This window comes from Carassius auratus, chromosome 4 (assembly GCF_003368295.1).
Source record: "Carassius auratus strain Wakin chromosome 4, ASM336829v1, whole genome shotgun sequence".
Lineage (NCBI taxonomy): Eukaryota > Metazoa > Chordata > Actinopteri > Cypriniformes > Cyprinidae > Carassius > Carassius auratus.
Window position 1 is genome coordinate 22,942,067 of NC_039246.1, and position 20,204 is coordinate 22,962,270.

At 38.7% G+C, this 20,204-nt stretch overlaps 1 protein-coding gene across 1 annotated transcript; it reads left to right on the forward strand.

Moving 5' to 3' along the window:
• Nucleotides 1-812: 812 nt before the first annotated feature.
• LOC113063076 (peroxisome proliferator-activated receptor alpha-like) lies at nucleotides 813-20,119 on the forward strand. The gene is made up of 6 exons (XM_026233247.1): nucleotides 813-1,014; nucleotides 2,850-3,007; nucleotides 8,454-8,592; nucleotides 9,847-10,046; nucleotides 13,083-13,551; nucleotides 18,774-20,119. The coding sequence occupies exons 1-6, from the start codon at nucleotides 813-815 to the stop codon at nucleotides 19,016-19,018; spliced, it is 1,413 nt and encodes a 470-aa protein (XP_026089032.1). The 3' UTR covers nucleotides 19,019-20,119.
• The last annotated feature ends 85 nt before the right edge of the window (nucleotides 20,120-20,204 follow it).

Sequence of the window (20,204 nt, forward strand, 5' to 3'; positions counted from 1 at the left end):
AACAACACCACTCATGATTTCTTTGAAACATGTATAAATAGAAACCAGTTTGATTTTACACTGACATATCTTTTACACCTTATCTTTATATCATCATAGAGCACTTGGGCTTTGGTCGGTCTCTGTAAGTTCACATGGCAGGACGAATGAGATCACATTCCTGTGATGAATCAGACCAAAGCCTTTGAAACGATCCCTTCATGTCTAAATAGAACGCTGCCATATCTGTGCCTAGGGTTTCCTTGGCAACCCCCCCCCCCCCCCCCCCCCCCCCGGACATGTTACTTATGCCACTTGTTTAGCGTTGCTCTGAAGGGAACTTCATCTAGTCACTGTTTCACAGAGCAAAGGCTGCAGTTTGCATACCAAGTAGATATTGAGTCTCCTTTTTTTATCCTCACAATCAAACAGTGCTGTTTAAAAATGATACAATTAATAATAAAATAAAAGCTTTTATTTCTTTGTTTATGCATTGAATTTAGAGCATTAGTCTGAAATAAGAATTCTAAAGCTTTACTTATGCAAAAGGGTTTTGATGCCAATGGTAGAGTTTTGTGTTATTGTAGTAACTTCATTTTAGTGTGCAGTACATAAAAAGTCAATGCAAAACTATGAAAAATTATGAAATAATAATAATAATGTGAATAATGTTTTTTTTCATGTTCACCTTTAAACCCAGTGTAATCTGTGTATTGTGTCTTGCAGCCTTTTAAAAGATAGGAAACATTTCCTTCACTCGGTTTTCACTTTTCTTGCAATTGTTTGTCTTTGCAGACTGATGATTGATTCAAAGCTTGCCGTGGTCCAGCGCCATGGTAGACATGCCAAGCCTGTACAGTCCCTTGTCCCCGCTGGGGGATCCAATTCTGGACAGCCCTCTGTGTGGAGAGCTCATTGGTGACATGGAGGTGCTGGAGGACATCTCACAGTCCCTCAGTGATGAAACCTTCAACTCCCTTCATGTGCTGGACTACCAGAGCAACAATACAGCAGCAGACAGCTCAACTGGCTTAGGTAGAGCATACAGACACACACACACACACACACACACACACACACACAAACCATCCTAACCAATCAAAAAAAAAAAAAAAAGTCAATTTAAAGAATTAAACCTTTGCATTCATCTTATGGTTTAGTATATAAACAAGTTTGTACACACTTGTCAGCTTTAGCTTTAAATTAGTTCTACAAATGATGTGTATTATTTTATATTAAACAATTTGTAAAAAAAAAAATAGATTTTTTACAAATATTTTTTTTTTCATTTGTTAAAAATAAAAATTATGGTCACGCTTTATTTTAAGGTCCAATTCTCACCATTACAAACCATTAACTATGACTTTTGCCTCAATAAATAATTGGCTGCTTATTAATAGTTAGTAAGATAGCTGTTAAGTTTAGGTATTGGGTAGGATTAGGAATGTAGAGTATGTAGAATATGCTCATACAGAATATGTGCTTTATAATTATAATAAACAGCTAATATGTTAATAACAGGCATGCTAATAAACAACTAGTTTATAGCGAGAATTGGTCTCTATATTAAAGTGTTACCAAAATAATCATTAAAAAAATATGTTGGGTCAGTGTAAATATATACATAGTAGGGGTGTAACGGTTCACAAAATTCACGGTTCGGTTCGATACGATACACTGATGTCACGGTTCGGTTCGGTTCGATACGTTTTAGATACAGCAAAATGTAAAAACATCTCAACTTTTCAGAATGCCGCAAGCGCACCGCGGGTCATGTGACAAGAACCAACCAATCAGCTTCATCCTTTCCCGTAACAACGTTGAGAGCTCAGCCAAGATGAAGGATCAGCTGATCATAGTTGTATATGGATTGCAATTTTGAAATAAATTTAGTAGCAGAGCTACTGCAAGCGATTTTTAGAGCTGCAAATCTATTTATCCTTCGCTGAAATTTCCGCGTCTCATGGAGAGAGCACGTCATTGTTGCTTAGCAAAGACAGACGCCTCATGAGCGCTTCTGCCCAAGCGCTTTGGAAAGGAGGAGAAAGACGTGCTTAGCATTTTTCAACGCGTTTTTAGGAGCGATATGTGAACGGCCCCTAAGGCGCTCGCTCACTCAGCACGCGCTGAAGGCTCGTTGCAAAATGTCTAATGCATTTAACGGACCAGAAATATAAGATCCTAAAATAACCAACAGGTCTGGTGTTTGGGTTGGATTCCCTGTAAGCTATAGTGTCTAAATGCTGCAGGGATAGTTTGCTGCGTGCATGTTTCTCCTTTTTTTTCGTCTTTTCCCAGATAGTACTGACGCATATATCCCAGATATTCCCGCTGGGGTTTTTTTTTTTTTTTGTAATCCCGCTGGTGTACCCTGTCATGTTGCAGATGCGACATACCGTTGTTTTTTTATCCACCACTCTCTTGCCATCACCATTATAGCTTAAAGGGAATCCAAAGTGCACCCAAACACCAGACCTGTTGGTTATTGGAGGATCTTCTCATTTCTAGTCTGTTAAACGCATTGGCTATTTTGCAACGAGCCTTCAGCGCGTACTGAGTGAGCGAGCGCCTGCTGAGTAGCCTAACATAAACATATAAGATGGTGTTTTTTTCTTCTTCGGGAGTGTCAGGGGCGTTGCCTGTTACGTTGTTTGGGTTATTGGGCTACCTTGTTGAACGCATATCATTATATTTCTATCTCTCTCTTTTTTTTTTTTTTTTCAAATATAATTAATTACTCCAACGAACCGTTCGGTATACATAATGCGTACCGCGTACCGAACCGAAAGCGTCATACCGAACGGTTCAATACGAATACGCGTATCGTTACACCCCTAATACATAGGCCCATGGGTGGGTTTGTCTTGCAGATGTCTTAACACCAGCATCTAGTCCATCCTCAGAAGTGTTTGCGTCCAGCACGGTTCAGGACGGGAACTTTTCTGGTTCTCTGGCCCTCGAGTGCCGCATCTGCACCGACCGGGCCTCTGGTTTCCACTATGGAGTGCACGCCTGCGAAGGGTGCAAGGTAAGCACACACGCAATGCACACAGCACAGTGGAAAATTCTCACACGAGTACCAAGAGTCCGTACCAGAACGCCCTCAACTTTTTCCTGCTTGGCATTAGTGCAGACGCTGTGTTATACTTTCATAACCACAAACCTATCCGGGCCTGAAAACACTTGAGCGCACACACCAGGGTCAACAGAAATCACATGAGTTTCTGCAGTATTTTCATAGCTGCTTTTGCAAAAACACTGAGAGTTCCCCCAAGGCTTGTTCTCTCTTCGTACATGTGAGGTGAAGCGTGTAGAAGAGCTGTTGCTGCATGCGGTGCATGTCAAATTCATCAGTAGGACTGCACACAACACACCCCAGCTGACATGAGCCCGGGTCACGACCGAAGTTAACTACTGCCAGCCCAGTTATTGGAATGTGACATGTGTTTTTCTCCGGCAAGAGCAGACTTTGACCGTTGGCACCCCTTAGGGTGCAATTAAGCCACAACAATTACAACGACGTTTATTGCTGATGCGGTTTACCACTCTTTCATGTTGTACTTTGGTGAGACCAATTAAAATATGCTTTATACATAATTTGTTTTAGTTAATGGTTATAGTTAAGCTTGTTTCAAAATTAAAGGCTAATTAAAAACGATTTATTTAATTATTTAGAATTTAAAGGAACACTGTCAGAATCGGTGTGGACTGACTTATTTCCTTATTCAGTTCAGGTCACTGGTTTTGAGCTTCATGCGCCTTAGTTAATTATATAGTTTGACATTTACACAGTGTCCTGACTAGAAATTGTCACAAAGCAACAGGCACTAAAAGCCATACTTCCATGTAAATGTGGAATATGTGGTCAAACTGCGCATCCCCTCTGCTCAACACAGTATATGAAAGTGCTCAACCTGTTCGGCAGGTCCAACCATGTCAAGGATTTTCAAAAGTATAGGGGGATCAGTGTACAGCCCCTCCCCAAATGGCTTAACCTGTCGGCCTTTGATGTAAAAAGCCGCCAAACACCTCTTTTTTCCTAGCCACCTTTTGGAAGTCTAACGTCCGTGTGAGTGAGTTAAATGATGGAAAGAATGTGAACAGTAGCGGTGGCTTTCTTAATATATATAAAATATCTATATGATGTTAGTAGTAGTATCTATTTTTTATTTTTTTTTTTTTACACTGAGGGGCGGTGGTCTACGAAATTTTCTGGTAGATTTTTTGGTCCCACTGCGCCTTTGTCATAATTAATATAATTAATATTCGTAATAATAGTATTAATGCACTTAATTTCTTGTTTTAATAAAATAATACATTAATTAAATATAGTTAGTGTTAATACTATATTTTAATAAAAATATAGTAAATAAAAATTATTTTATAGTACACCTAAAAAAATACAAAGTGATATTTTCTTTTTATTTGTCTTTTAATTTTTTATATTAATTTTCATCATTTCAAACCTAAAATCAGAAAGGTTTTATTTTGGGGGGTTTCTGGCAAGTCAGTATGCGTGCTGCCACAGTTTTAGTGCTGCCGAGTGAACCAAGTCAGTAAATGAAATGGCTCAGTTTAGCATTTTTTTCTGAAACCAGCAGTACATAGCTTAAGTTTTATGCTTTCAGCTCAACTGGAATTTAATTTAAGTAATCAGTAATCAGTAATCCAAAGTTCTGTCATAGACACTAGATGGCACAGATGGTCTCAACTCAGTCTGACATAATGACATCATAATTCACATATTGCAGCTGATTGGTTTCTTTTCACATTAGCAGCCAATGAGCTCGCTGCTCAGCATTAAACTACTGGACTACTGCTTGCTGTAGTAGTTGCAGCACACTTAAAAATTCTCCACGTTCCCCAGCTCCACTTCAGCAGCATTTCTTACATGCTCACAGCAGCGTGTCTGTAGATGTACTGGCAGTAGCAAGTCTCCGTACTTACTATTTTGCCAAACACATAAACATTGCCATGTATATTACCATGCTAAACTCAAGTTGTCATGACAGAATTTCAGTTGATTGTGAAGCTTTCAACCATTTAGGAACACAAATTAATGGTCAAAACTTATTAACCCAGCACATTTTGGTCACGTATGCACACCACTTATTAGCTTAACTTTAACTTGTTTCTTTTGGCAATTGTTTTTAAGTGTCAGATTTCATACAAGTAGTTTTTTTTTAAAAGATCTTTAAGAATCATAAACTTTTGTAAGTCACAGAGCCTTTTTTCTGCAATAATTCAAAAGCCAAGCTAACCAGAACAACCCTCTACATTGGGAGTAAATCACATGCATATGCGACTAAATCTTACCCTCTTGGTGAATGATGCCAAATATTAGCCAATGGCTAATAAATTCTCAGATTTAACTCACCAGTGCGTGAATTGGAGGCTAAGTACAAGTTTAGCACATATATATATTTTCACTCGCCGAAAAGTGACTGAGTTCTTAAGTATTTCACACTCCATCAAACGATCTGTGCTGTTTTTCAGTTCATCTGAATCAATGTGCAGTGCGCCTGTATTTGACGTACCGTACACTCTAGTGTAAAGGAGCATGACTCGCCTTCACCTTTTTCTCACACACACACACACTGAGAGAGAGATAGAGAGAGAGAATTCACACGCTACATGTAAACGATATTATTTTTCTTTTGGAATTCTTCAGCTTTTAAGAACTGCCGGGTTTTCCTGTAGTGGGCGGAGCTAACGCCCAAACTGCAATGTCATTGGCTGGCGCACACCTGTTAATGTCTCTGTTTTGATTTCAGCAAAGCAGTTTGAGCAAACTCACACAACCTGATTAATATTCATGAATCCAGTAGCTCATTTAATCCTAAGTAGTCCTTAGTGACTTTATATAGTTCTTATTAGTAGAATTCGCATCATTATTGTTATTTTTTTTTTCCCTATTTTTTATTTTATTTTTTTACAGAAACTGAATAACGAAAAAAGCACCGTCACCAGTCCTGTTAGAATTTTCAATTAAAATGACTAATATGCATCCAAACATGGTTATCAAGTTTATTTCTAATTACTAAAGTTCTGTTATTAAATAATACTTCATTATTATAATGCTTGACTGACTGATGTTAAGAGTGTACTTTCAGATATAAAAAAAAAAAACTGTGCCATTTTACATTACGTTTATTATATCAGTCTGGCGAGTAAAATAACTATTTTACTAGCCAACGCCAATTTAATTGCCAAGGTGTCTGTAGAGGGTTGTAGAATGATAGTAACTTATGGGTTGGGGAAGAATAAATGAGGCATTTTTAGCATGTAACAATTGTCATGGGGTGAAGAATCACTCGACAAGAGGTGCGTGAATTAAATGCCCCGGAGGGTGGGTTTATTGATAAGTGAAGGGTGCCTGGTGAAGTTTCCTGATCCGCTTTCTACTGGTTGGTGCTTCCCGTGTGCTCTCCGTGCTCTTCGGTGCCAAATCAAGGTGAAAGTGGGTGTCCTGATGTGTTCCAAAGTGTGTGGGCTGTCGGTCACTCGCTGCTTTCTGTGAAGACCAGCGTTGCATTCGGTTCGAGACCGTCTTCTGAGTGCAGTGTGTGCTCCTTTTGAGTGTGCTGGCTGATGGGGAGCAGCTGTGACCGATCAGCCGGTGACGAGGACGTGCAGGTGTTCTGCTTTGGTTTCCAGGGCGACGCTGATTCCTCTGGGAGTGCTCGTCACACAATGTAAAGCAACCTTCGTAGTTACGGGAAGAAGGCGGCGGGAATCAGTGAACATTTAAATAAAACTTTAACGATAAAAGAAACAAAAGACAGCGCAACAGCCCCTCACAGATGACTGCCGCGCACAAACAAAAGCAAAACACAAAATAAAATCCAGACCTGGTCCTCTCTCGTCCTTCACTGTCGTAACTCCTCTTTTGTGTCCTTCATGGAGGCCGGTGAGTGGCGCAGGTGTCGTTCATTTCAACCAGTCCCCTGTCATTCCCACGGCTCTTGGCCCCGCCCCACTCGTCACACAGCATACAAATATATTTTAAACTTCTTTCTAAAGCTTTTGAGAGCAGTAGGAAATAATGCATGGGCAGCATGGACGGTGTTTCTGTCCTTTTTGTTTTATCTCATGGTATGTTCGGAGCGTAGAGATGCGTCATTGATTCTGTTTTTAGTGCTGGGAGCAATCCAAGACAGTCTGTCAAGAGACCAAGATTTTGTCTTATACCTGTTTTCATTGTCAGACACGTGTTCCGCTTTTCCCAGTTAAATTATTTGCCTGGAGGGACACTGAATGTCTGTGCTGTAACCGTGACCCTTACTACACATACCAGGACCCGTCCACAGTGTCTATTCTGATGGAGATGTGTGGGAAGACTCTTCAAAACTCTGAAAGCCCTTTATTCACTGCATCAACATTATTATTTTTGCATTTTTATTTGATTTTATCTCAATGGTAAACCGCAATAATCCCAGTACAATTTCCCCAAGCATCCCATGCAAGAACTCAGTAACTGATTTTTGACAAAGCATTTAGCATCAGGTTATGCATGATTCTCTTTTGCTTTGAAGACTGTAAGGACATTTCTCTGAAGAACATTGCTCAAAATGCATAATGTCTTTATTATTTATTAAAGCAAAGATAAGTTGTAACACATTTGTGCAAGCTACATTGAGTTTAGCTGTACATCTGTGTTTGTTCAAAGATATGCTGTGTTCTTGAAAAAATAAATGTTGTTATCTTGTGAATCAGCCTTCTTATCAAATGTGCAATAGCATTTGGTTTATCAAGGTCATTTTATTAAGGTCTTGTGAGGTTCTGCGCTGTGTTGCAAAGTATGGGCTAAAGTTCTTATACAACCAATTCAGAATGTAAACATAAATATATTACAAAAATAGTGCAAGAACAAGTTGTCGTTCAATTTGGTATCATAAAATTCTGACCAAACAGTTTTAATTCACCCTTCCACAAATGAAAGTGTAAAAAGGTTTTAAAGTCTTAAATATAAAGTTATGGCATTAAATGTTGCATGCACTGCGAATAAAGAAATTAAACTAAATTAAGTGAGTTTATACTTGAACAAATAATAATCAGTGGGGTATGAAAACTAGTTTCCCCAGTGAATTAAGATATTTAATATTTGTTTTAATTATAAACTAACCTTCCTAAACTTTCGATTTCTCATAAAACTAGACTTCTAACTTTGAGTGGTTTTACTTCTCAAGAAAAAATTTATCTTGATTTAAGAATCTTTGGACAGTTGCACTGGAAAGCAAGAGTTATGTCAAAATGCTTGTGGGAGCAGAGCTATTCAAGTCTTAAGTTCTTATTTCAATTATTTATTTTTATTGTTATGTTTGGAAAATGAATTAAAAAGTAATAGAGATCTATTGGAAGATTTATTTTCAAACTACAGGGCATTGACATATTGCATTTCATTAAAAAAATGGCATTTTTTTAGTCATGACAACTTGCATTACATGTGTTTTTTTTTCATGAATTTTCCACAGGGGTTCTTCAGGAGAACCATTCGACTCAAACTGGAGTATGACAAGTGCGAACGCAACTGCAAGATCCAGAAAAAGAACCGCAACAAATGTCAATACTGCCGTTTCCGCAAGTGCCTTGCAGTGGGCATGTCCCACAATGGTAAAAGCTTCAGAAAGAACATATCTCTCTGACTTAGATTATACAGAATCAGTTTATGGCTTGGTGATTTAAGATCTTTAATTGCTTTATCTGAAATCAAGATGGTGTTGCATTTTATGACAATAATAATTTGTAATTCTTAGTTATTTAGTTCTCAAATTAAAGGTCAGGTCAATTAGAGTAGAAACAAAACAGAGTACAACAACAACCTTTACAAACTCTTAGCTTCGACATTATGACTAAGCACAAATCCACACCTTCCAAGTCCTATAAGAAGCAGCATGACCGGAGATGAACCAGGCGACATGGAAGATACACAGTCCCGTTTTCTCACGAGACTTTGACCCAAACTGAGGATAGCTTCTTCTGTTAATGGGCTAATGTCATGAGCCGCTGTTAGCACAATCCCTTCAGAGGCAGATCTGTATCATATCACGCCACACACACACACACACACACACACACACACCCCCACCCCCAACCCTAATCGTCTGCCCTTTGTCCCGGTACTGATGAAGTGGCAGAAGTGTGTTGACCTAAAGTTCTACTACTGTTTGTGTCTAAACTGGGGCTGACGATTCAATACGTTAATGTACCATGATTAATTATTAAAAAAATTAACGCAACCAAATAAACGCAATCAGTGCCACCTGACCCAAATGTGAGTTTTGGGGATTTTCCTATAATCCAAGCAATTCGAGTGTCGGTCTGCACACAGGCCAGTAGTTAAAAAGTGTTTGTTTTTCACATTATTGTATTTTATCTGCAATATTCAGTTTTTCTCAGACAGAGTGACGAATGCAATTGCAACACAGCAGACTGTAGACTTGTAAGTCAGTGATGTGGAAATAAAACAAAATTGTATTAATTCATTTAAGTAACAAATCATTATTTATTTAATGTAACATTTCACATAACATTAATTAGATGCTTTTATCTAAAGCAACACAAAAAACAAACAAAAGCACTTTTTAAAAAAAAAAGCCAACGATAATTATAATATACAATGTCAGCTTTATTAGAAAACTAGATTAGGAAAAAAACAAGAGGAGAGGACAATGCAGAAAAAAAATATGTTTGTTTATTTTTGATTCCTTTTTTTTTTAATAAGCCCTAGTATGAACAATTTAAGCATGTATGTGTACAGTATGTGTTTTTGTTTTTATAAAATACATTATCTGTGGCAGCATGCATGAACATGCATTTGGTTTCATTGGTGCTGTGTGTGTGTGTGTGTGTGTGCGTGTCTTATAGCTATCCGTTTTGGGCGGATACCTCAATCTGAAAAGCAGAGGCTGAAAGCAGAGAAGGACGTCAGCGACAAAGAGCAGCACAAGTCCCAGCAGCTGGACACAAAGAGTTTGGCCAGACAGATGCATGAAGCCTACCTCAAACACTTCCACATGAACAAAGCCAAAGCACGCGTGTTTCTCACAGGCAAGACCAGCACTCCGGTGAGTGGTGCCTGTTTTAATTTTAGTTTTAGTCTAGTCTTTGTGTGAAACTGTCATTTTAGTTTTTATTAGTTTTAGTCATGTTCATACTATTTTTAGTCTTGTTTCGTTTTAGTCGACGAAAACTGATAACATTTTGTCTAGTTTTATTCAATGAAAATTGTATTTTAGTCTCTTTTTAGTAATGCTATTCTATTTAACCCAGTAGTACAAGTACCTAGTAGTATAGACAAAACCAAAATTTTCTTTTAGCCAAACCCATTTCGAACAATGCTATTTTATTATATTATTGTTACCCTATAGACTCAAGAATACATCCATTCCAGACACAGAGGACTCTCTGATTTTTATTTACTACATTTATTTTTACCAACCAAACATGTTAGAAATACACATACATACATTAAAATAAAATAAATAAAAACTATAAATAAAATATAATAAATGTAAAAAAAAAGAAAAATCTGCGAATTTTTCTCCCAAAGACAAACCCTGGCTGGCTAGCCGTCGGTCACTTTCTCTGTGTCAAGGCTGATATATACTCGACGTGTCGGCAAGTTCGGTGAGCGCAGAAAAAACATCATCGCGGTGTTGCCGGAAGTTCGCATTGAGTGCACAAATGAAATAGAATTAGAATTCATTTACATATTAATTATACACTATTTGCTTAAAAATGTCTTGTTTGATGTGAAATACAGCCAATAGTTTAAGATTGTTTTAAGTTTGTACATAAAGAAATTATTAATTCATCAACTCATTCATTTCAAGACTTGTACTTGCCATACTGGCAAATGACTTCTCACAGGTGATTCCCTACGGTTTTAGAGGACAGTTACTCCTCGTCACTCCTCTGTCATTTAAAAAAATAGTGCAACGACGAACTCGAAAAATATAAAAGCCTCGTCTATTTGAGAAGGTGCGCTCTAGGATGCCAACCACCATTAAACATCAACGAAGAAGAAGGTGCGCTCACAGTCAGCAGAGGCTCGCAAAGCGGAGCCAGGTGAAAGTATAAATCCTGCTTCACTTTGTTTGTTGTCATCTTCTAAATAATGCTGCGAGTGGGACTTGAGGAAGTGATGTCGGTTCTGTCTTCACCTGATGCAGCCACTGAAGTGAGACACAGGAAACAAAAAAAAATAACACGACTAAATGAGACAAAATAATGTTATAACATTGTGTTTCGTCTCGGTCAATGAAAATTAGTAGTTTTTATTTTGTAAACCACATTTAGTCTTGTTTTTATTCATCAACAATATTGCATTATAAATTTAACTATAGTCATCGTCACATGACCAGCATTTACGTAAGGGCTGTGTATTGACAATAATCTAGCGATACGATACATATCACGGTACCGGGGTTACGATACGATATGTTGAGATACATTGTGATACTGTAAGCGTTTCTTATTTTATGAAATAGTATACTATATATTTTAAGGAAAGCTGTCATTAAAGGGTCAGTTCATCGAAAAATCTAAATTATGTCATTAATAACTTACCCTCGTGTAGTTCCAAACCCGTGAGATATCCGTTCATCTTTGGAACACAGTTTAAGATATTTTAGATTTAGTCCGAGAGCTCTCAGTCCCTCTACTGAAGCTGTGTGTACGGTATACGGTCCATGTCCAGATAGGTAAGAAAAACTTCATCAAAGTAGTCCATGTGACATCAGAGGGTCCGTTAGAATTTAAACTGTGTTCCGAAGATAAACGGAGGTCTCACGGGTTTGGAACGACATGAGAGTGAGTCATTAATTACATAATTAAGATTTTTCGATGAACTAACCCTTTAAGAACACACCACCATATGCAAAGCTTAGCAATTAATAAAAAAAATTAACCAGAACACAGTGGGATTTGCATTTGCAGTAATCAGTCCCTGTAACATGCAACTTTATTGAACCACTTTTTGTGCAGTATGAGTAAAGGGGGGGAAATTTAAGTGCTTGCAGGATCCTTTAGTGAAATGTATAATAAATAAATAAATAAAGATTTTATATGCACCACGAACACCGGACCAACTGCACAAAACTTCCTCAAAATGAGAGAAAGCTGCAGCCGCTTTACATTTTTTAGAATATTTAGATCCTGGAAATTAAGTATACAAATATTACATACCTTAAAATCTTAATGAATTTCTTTTTTTTTTTTTTTTTTACAAAAAGTGCAAAGTAAAGATTAGAAAATAAGAAAAATGCACAACAAACTTGTATGTAGATTTTTCCATCTACAGATTTTTCCCGGACCTTCTTTTCTCTGTAAATTAAGGGTGCACACTAATGTTGAAAAGCACTATCACTACTTAGCAATCAGATGTCTGTATGCACAAAGGCACAGATCCCTAAACAAGACCAAATCTGCAGATGAAACTTTTTTTTGTAGAAGCATGTTTTAAATTTGAACAAGCTCCTCACAACTACACCATGTTATGTACGAAAATCTGCAAAAGATACAGGCACAAGTGTAATGTACAAAACATGGTGACTAAAATTCTTAAGGAAATATAATGGCCAATATATTGTGTCACCAAAAATTATTGAGGTCATGTACATATATTGTGTGATAAGTCAGTATATTGATTATTACGACAGTATGTTTTGTTATTAGTTTAAGTATTTGCGGGTCATGTGTGTGTGTGTGTGTGTGTGTGTGTGCACTTATGAATAATGAGCTTTAAAAATAATGATCACAAAATAATGATCATTAAAAAAGCATCATATGACCCCTTTAAAATATATTCATATAGAAATCAGTTCTAAAACATTAAAAATCTTAAATTTCAGAATTTACTGGTTGTATACTAGTGTCAAAAATAATTAATTAATGACTGTATTTTAATGACTCAAAATGAAGTAACTTGGCAAGCTATGGTTTCAAAGTAGCTTCCCCAACACTGAGTTCCCCAACACTGTCAACTGCTAATTAAGAAAACATTGAGCACTAATTGCACAAACTATTCAGCACACTTTAAGTTGCACGGTCTGCACGCGCACCTGTTCTCAGACTGTGCTCTCTCCATCCTTCATTGAAAGCCCTTCGTCATCCACGACATGGACACGCTCCATCACGCAGAGCGGAAACTACTCACCCAGCTTCTGGGCAACGTGGCATCCGGAGACGTCTGCACTCTGCGGGAGAGAGAAGTGGAGGCCCGGATCTTCCTGTTCTGCCAGTACGCCTCGGTGGCGACAGTCACGGAGCTGACTGAGTTCGCCAAGGCTGTGCCCGGCTTCGCCACCTTGGACCTCAACGACCAGGTGACTCTGCTGAAGTATGGCGTGTACGAGGCGCTCTTCGCCCTGCTGGCCTCCTGCATGAACAAAGATGGGCTGCTGGTGGCTCGCGGTGGGGGCTTCATCACCCGAGAATTTCTGAAGAGCCTGCGAAAGCCCTTCAGCGACATGATGGAGCCAAAATTTCAGTTTGCCACCAGGTTCAACGCCCTAGAGCTCGACGACAGCGACCTGGCACTGTTCGTGGCCGCCATCATCTGCTGCGGAGGTGAGATGCAGAGAAGTGAAATAGTGGCTGTCTTGAAAACATTTGGAAAGCATTATCTAAATGAAACGCTACATTAACAGTGACTAGCAGCTTTTGAAAATTGGCTTTACTCAGGAATGAAATACTACACATGAAATTGATACAGTGGGGAAAATATTTATTTGATCCCCTGCTAATTTGAAAGTTTATCCAATTACAAAGAAATGTAATTTTTATGGTAGGTACCATCCAAAAAATCCAGAAAAAGACACATTATTTAAGGTTAGAAATTGATTCACATTTCAGTGAGTGAAATAAGTATCTGATCGCAAAAAAAAACATGAATTAGTGCTTGGTGCAGAAACCCTTGTTGGCAATTACAGAGGTCAGAATTTTTTTTTTTGTAGTTGGTGACCAGGTTTGCACACATCTCAGGAGGGATTTTGATCCACTCCTCTTTACAGATCCTCTCTCCTTAAGGTTTCTTGGCTGTCCATTGACAACTCTGAAGTTTCAGCTCCCTCAACAGATTTTCTATAGGATTGAGGTCTGGAGACTGGCTAGGGCCCTCCATGCCCTTAATGTGCTTCTTCTTGAGCCACTCTTTTGTTGCCTTGGTGGTATGTTTTGGGTCATTGTCATGCTGAAAGTCTCATCCATGACCCCTCTTCAGTGTTCTGGCTGAGTGAAGGAGGTTGCTATCCAAGATTTTACAGTACGTGGCCTGTCCTTTTCCTCCTCAAGTCGTCCTGTAACCTTAGCAGAAAAAAAGTCTCAAAGCATAATGTTTCCACCTCTGGCCTTGACTGTTGGGATGGTGCTCTTGGGATCACAGTCAGCATTTATCTCCCTCCAAACACGGCGAGTCGAGTTAATGCCAGAGAGCTTAATTTTGGTCTCATGTGACCACAGAACTTTCTTCCAAGCCTTCTCTGAATCATTCAGAAATTCTTTGGCAAACTTTAAACAGGCCTGTCCATGTGACTTCTTGAGCAGGGGGACCATTGCGGTGTAGTGTGTTACCAATGTTTTGCTTGGTGACTGTGGTCCCGACTGCCTTAAGATCATTAACAAGCTCCTCCCGTGTAGTTCTGGGCTGATCCTTCACCTTTCTCATGATCATCCTTACCCCATGAGGCAAGATCATGTACAGAGCTCAGTCGTGGTTTTGCTGTCCCAAGACTCAAACCCCCTAACCCTAAGGTTGTGGGTTCGAGTCTCGGGCCGACAATACCATGACTTAGGTGCCCTTGAGTAAGGCACCGAACCCCCAACTGCTCTCCGGGCGCCTCAACATAAAGAGCTGCCCACTGTGTTCACGTTATGTGTGTGCAATTTGAATGGATTTAAATGCAGAGCACGAATTCTGAGTATGGGTCACCATACTTGGCTGTATGTCACGTCATTTTGTCCTTTTTTTACTTTCATCAAGGCCAATTGATGGTTATTTTGTATTTCTTCCATTTCCGAATAATCGCACCAACAGTTGTCTCCTTCTCACCAGGCTTCTTGCTGATAGTCTTGTAGCCATTCAAGCCTCGTGCAGATCTACATTCTTGTCTCTGATATCCTTTGACAGCTCTTTGGTCTTGTCCATGGTGGTGTGAGAGGTTGGTACGGAAAATAAAGATTGTGTGGACAATTACCTTATAAGCCCAACCGTGCTGACATTAGAAGTAACTTCTTAAAGTGGAAGGACTAATCTGTATTCCACATGGGCACAAAACCAATACGTGGGAGTCAGAATTCCTGCTGGTTGGTTGGGGATCAAATACTTATTTCACTCACTAAAATGCTAATCAAAGTCTTAAAAAGTACAGTGAAAAAAATCTAATTCTATTTTTTGCAATTACTATTATTCTGACACAATATAAATGGGTATTTATACATGATAACTTATATATTTTTATTAGGGGTGTAACGGTTCACAAAATTCACGGTTCGGTTCGATACGATTCACTGGTGTCACGGTTCGGTTCGGTACGTTTTAGATACAGCAAAAAGAAAAAAATTTGCAGATAAATTTCCTTGATTTTTTTAAAAATGTTTTATTTATTAAAACTAACAATGTATGTTTTTTTTTTTTTTTACATTGAACAATGGAGCTATTCTTTACCCATCTTCTATGGTGTTTTCTTAGCAGCATACTGTATAAAACAAAAACAGCTCCTTATAAAAAAAAATGAAAATGTTATATTGTTGTAGTAGTTATGAACAAATACAAAGATGTAACTTTTTATATGGAACTCTATAACTCTTTATATTGAGTGTGTTTTTACTCAATTGGTTCTCTATAGGGCTTATGTTTTTTGGAACAAAGCAGGAATTACGGTCTGGCTGAAATGGGCTCGTGAAGGAATATCGTAACAGGGCTCAATTATATTAAGCATGTTCTTAAAACCTGCGTTTTCCATAACAGAGTAATGCGCTCGCTCAGTACGCGCTGAAGGCTTGTTGCAAAATGGCTAAAGGGTCTTTCACACAGGACGCGGTATGCGCTGCGCTGGACCCTGGGCTCAGCATTGCCCTTCAGATACAACGCGATTTGCGCTGCACTATGCCAAGAGCAGGCCTGTTAATTGTATCGTACTGCTCAGGAAATTCCGAAACAGTACAGTACTAGTCCATTTTGATTTCCGTGTTTGTTTGGATGCCCTGATCAATTGGTAAAGTGCACCCAAACACCAGACCTGTTGGTTATTGGAGGATCTTCTATTTCTGGTCTGTTAAATGCATTGGCCATTTTGCAACGAGCCTTCAGCGCGTACTGAGTGAGCGAGCGCCTGACTGAGTAGCCTAACATAAACATAAGTTGGTGTTTTTTTTTCTTCTTCGGGGGTGTCAGGGGCGTTGCCTGTTACGTCGTTTGGGTTATTGGGCTACCTTGTTGAATGCAAATCATTATATTTCACAAATTTTTTTTTTTTCCAAATATAATTAATTAGTCCAACGAACCGTTCGGTACATAATGCGTACCGCGTACCGAACCGAAAGCCTCGTACCGAACGGTTCAATACGAATACGCGTATCATTACACCCCTAATTTTTATATATATATATTATTTATATTAAATGTATTTAGGGTCTTTTGCATCAAAGTTTGGAGACCCCCTATTTTTTAATGCAAATGGATCATTAGACTACTACAGTAAATACATACATACAAACATAAATATTTTACTTAACCTTAAATACTGTTGTGCTTTATGAACATCTTACTCAATACTGAAGGAATAGTTCACCCTAAAAATGTAAATTCTTTCTTAAATTACTCACCCACATGTCGTTGCAAACCTGCAAGAACGTTCATCTTCGGAACCCAAATTAAGATAATTTTGATGAAATTTGAAAGCTTTCTTGACCCTTCATAGACAGCAATGGAGTTAAATGTATTAAGGACATTGTTAAATGGGTGGTTGATTGCGATTTAAATTTTTTAACGTTAGTTAGTGTGTAAAGTTGCTGTTTGCACATAATATCTGCAAAGTTGCAGCACTGAAAGTTCAATGCAAACGGAGATATCGTCTTTTAAAAATCTGGCAGTTTAATGCCTACAAAAACAGCTGGTAAGAGACTACAACAATCTTCTTCCCGGGTCCGTTACATCACAAACCCAGATAAACCCCACCCCCGGGAACAGGCAACAAAGAGGGCGAGGCCATGTTGTGCTGCTTGCTTTAGAGAAGAGGAAGAGAGAACTAGAGCATGTAAAAATCTGTGCATATATGAATCATGATTCACAAGTTTCAAAACCAATGTTCTAAAGCAACGGTTCTCTATCCAGTTCCTCTCGTCGCCCTGCTCTGCATCTCTCCCTCTCATTCTCTCTCTCTCATTCAGATCATCAGATCAGCTCCAACAAACTCTTCCATTCATACACTTATTTTCACAAAGCAATGAGAAGCATTATACATGGACGTTATACACCCCTTTAAAATAGTCCATGTGATATCCATGTGACAACAAAGAAAGAAGAGAAATTGCTGAATAGTCATTATTCAATAGTCATTAAGTCGCACAAAAATTATTCACTTAGCTTCATAACATTAGGTTTAACCACCGATGTCACATGGACTATTTTAATGATGCCTTACTATCTTTTTGGGCCTTGAACGTCTCAGTTGTGTTGCTGTCTATGGAGAGTCAGAAAGCTCTCGGATTTCATCAAAAATATCTTAATTTGTGATCTGAAGGTGAACAAAGGTCTTACGGGTTTGGGACGACATGAGGGTGAGTAATTAATGACAGAATCTTCATTTTTGTGTGAACTTTTACTTAAATATCATCTCCTTTGCTGAACTTTAAGTTGGTTAGTTGTGGTTCAGGCTGATTTTATGTCACCTCTGGAGTCCCACAGCCAGTAACTTTTGAAAGGCATGACATAATAATGGTCAGAGTGAGATGGGGATTTTGTTCTCTTTGAGGGCTAGCGAAAATAACCACAGTTTCCTCTCCCGTCGGTTTCAGCAGCAGCCGAGGAACTGCTGTCGTGCAGCAGGGACCCGAAAGCAGACACTTCTGCAGGCCTCAGCTTCCTGGAGGCTGCTCTGTTTTCTTATAACCTATATACACTAAAGAGACACAGCGTTAGCAGAAACAAAAAATATGTAATTCATGGACACACTGTACAGTGACATCATGATGTTTAATACAAATTTTGACACCATAGCAATTGAACAGGAAAGGTTTTTATCTGAAAATCTGGTATTAATATCACAATGTGACCCTGGACCACAAAACCAGTCATAAATAACCAACAATACATCATATGGGTCAAAATTATTGATGTTTCTTTTATGCCAAAAATCATAAAGATCATGTTCCATGAAGATTTTTGTAAATGTCCTACAGTAAATATATAAAAACTTTGCACTATGCATCACTAAGGCCTTCATTTGGACAACTGTAATGGCGATTTTCTCTCTATTTCTTTTTTTTTTTTGCACCCTCAGATTCCAGTTTTTAAAATAGTTGTATCTCAGCCAAATATTTTTCTATCCTAACAAGATACATTTCCATACGTCAATGGAATGCTTATTTATTCAGCTTTCAGATGATGTATAAATCTCAATTTCCAAAAATCTACCCTTATGACTGGTTTTGTGGTCCAGGGTCACAAATGAATAATTGAAGTAAAAATAATGGCATAAATCAGTTGAGTAACGTTAAGTATTTATTAACTATTCTTACATGTCTCTCTCGTGTTTCTTCCTCTTTCTCTCTCTCTGGATCTCCTCTGACAGATCGTCCAGGACTGAGCGATGTGTCTCAGATCGAGCGCATCCAGGAGAGCATCATCCACGCCCTGCGGCTCCACCTGTTGTCCAACCACCCCGACGACACCTTACTTTTTCCCAAGCTGCTTCAGAAACTGGCCGACCTTCGGCAGCTGGTAACGGAGCACGCGGAGCTGGTCCAGGAGATCAACAAGACGGAGGACGCTTCACTCCACCCGCTCCTGCAGGAGATCTACAGGGACATGTACTGACTTTAAAGCATTGCCATTCTCAGCAAGCACCAAAACACAAGAGCTCCCTCTGCGTGTGGGACAGGAGGTAAAAGATGCTCAGCTCAGAGGGGGATAGAAGCCCGGTGGAAACATCTCTATGGTGTGCACCTGCTTGGGAATCAAGCACTGCCGGGACATGACAGGGTAAAGCCAGCTCGCTGAGAAATATAGCACTAACCTTAAATAGGGAACAGACCTTTATAAGGTTGATGCCTAATAGTGCAATAGATGCTTTTGTAAATTTGCCAAAAAGTGGATTACAGGCGCAGTAAATATATGCCTTGGCTCACTGTAAACTGGCAGTAGACCATTAAAGTGCCATATTTAGCTTCATAAGCATCTGTTTATAGTGCGAGAGCATAGTTGGCTTGTATTGTTTTAGACAAACGTGGCCACTCTGAGATGATGTGCTGCTGCTGATCTCCTGCTCCATCTGTTTAGTTTGAAGGGCGGGGCTTTGGAGATCACGGGGCGTGGCTAACAAAACTTAACTTCCAGAGCAGTTGATGTCACTCTGCACGTTTAAACTCAAGATTTAGGACCTGGAAAATATAGAGTTGACTAGCCTGAATAAGGGGTAATTTTTCATAAAATGGTTTGATGCTAGAATGAAATGTATAGAGAGAGAGCCATATAAATCCAGTTGTTTGTTACCTCATTTGAAACGCTTGTACATTGAACATAATTTGTTAAATCTTTTGTATAAAAATATTATTGTACACTTTATAGCACTCCAACTGTAATTTTATTGTACAAATGTATTATGTGTTCTGACATGGTACCTGATTCAATTAGTAAATTGGTTGTAATTTTTATTTTTTAAGGAAAATTAATTTTCGCAGCATTTTAAGCTAAATCTACTAGAGTTGACAATCCATGAGACTTGATTAGAAAGTGCTTTGTAGACTGTTGCAGTTTTTAATGAATAATTTCTTTAGTTGTAGTATTCGGGTGCGTAATTACTGACTGATCTCATCTGGTGTTTGTAATTTGAAATGAAATGTCATGTTAATGAAAAATGTTTGAAAAAAAAACTGAAATCAGCGGCGTAGACGTGTTTATTTCTGGCGCCATCTTCTGTGTATTCTGATGTACTGCAAGCGAAAAGTGTAAAACGGAAACGCAGAGCCTGTCCTTCTTGACGCACCGTCGTGACGTCGCAGCA

Excerpts from the sequence above, each read along its gene's own strand:
- LOC113063076 (XM_026233247.1), top strand. The coding sequence starts at position 813 with ATGGTAGACATGCCAAGCCTGTACAGTCCCTTGTCCCCGCTGGGGGAT. Across the intron at positions 3,008-8,453 it reads ACGCCTGCGAAGGGTGCAAG|GGGTTCTTCAGGAGAACCAT; the intron begins GTAAGCACACAC and ends AATTTTCCACAG. Across the intron at positions 13,552-18,773 it reads CGCCATCATCTGCTGCGGAG|ATCGTCCAGGACTGAGCGAT; the intron begins GTGAGATGCAGA and ends CTCCTCTGACAG.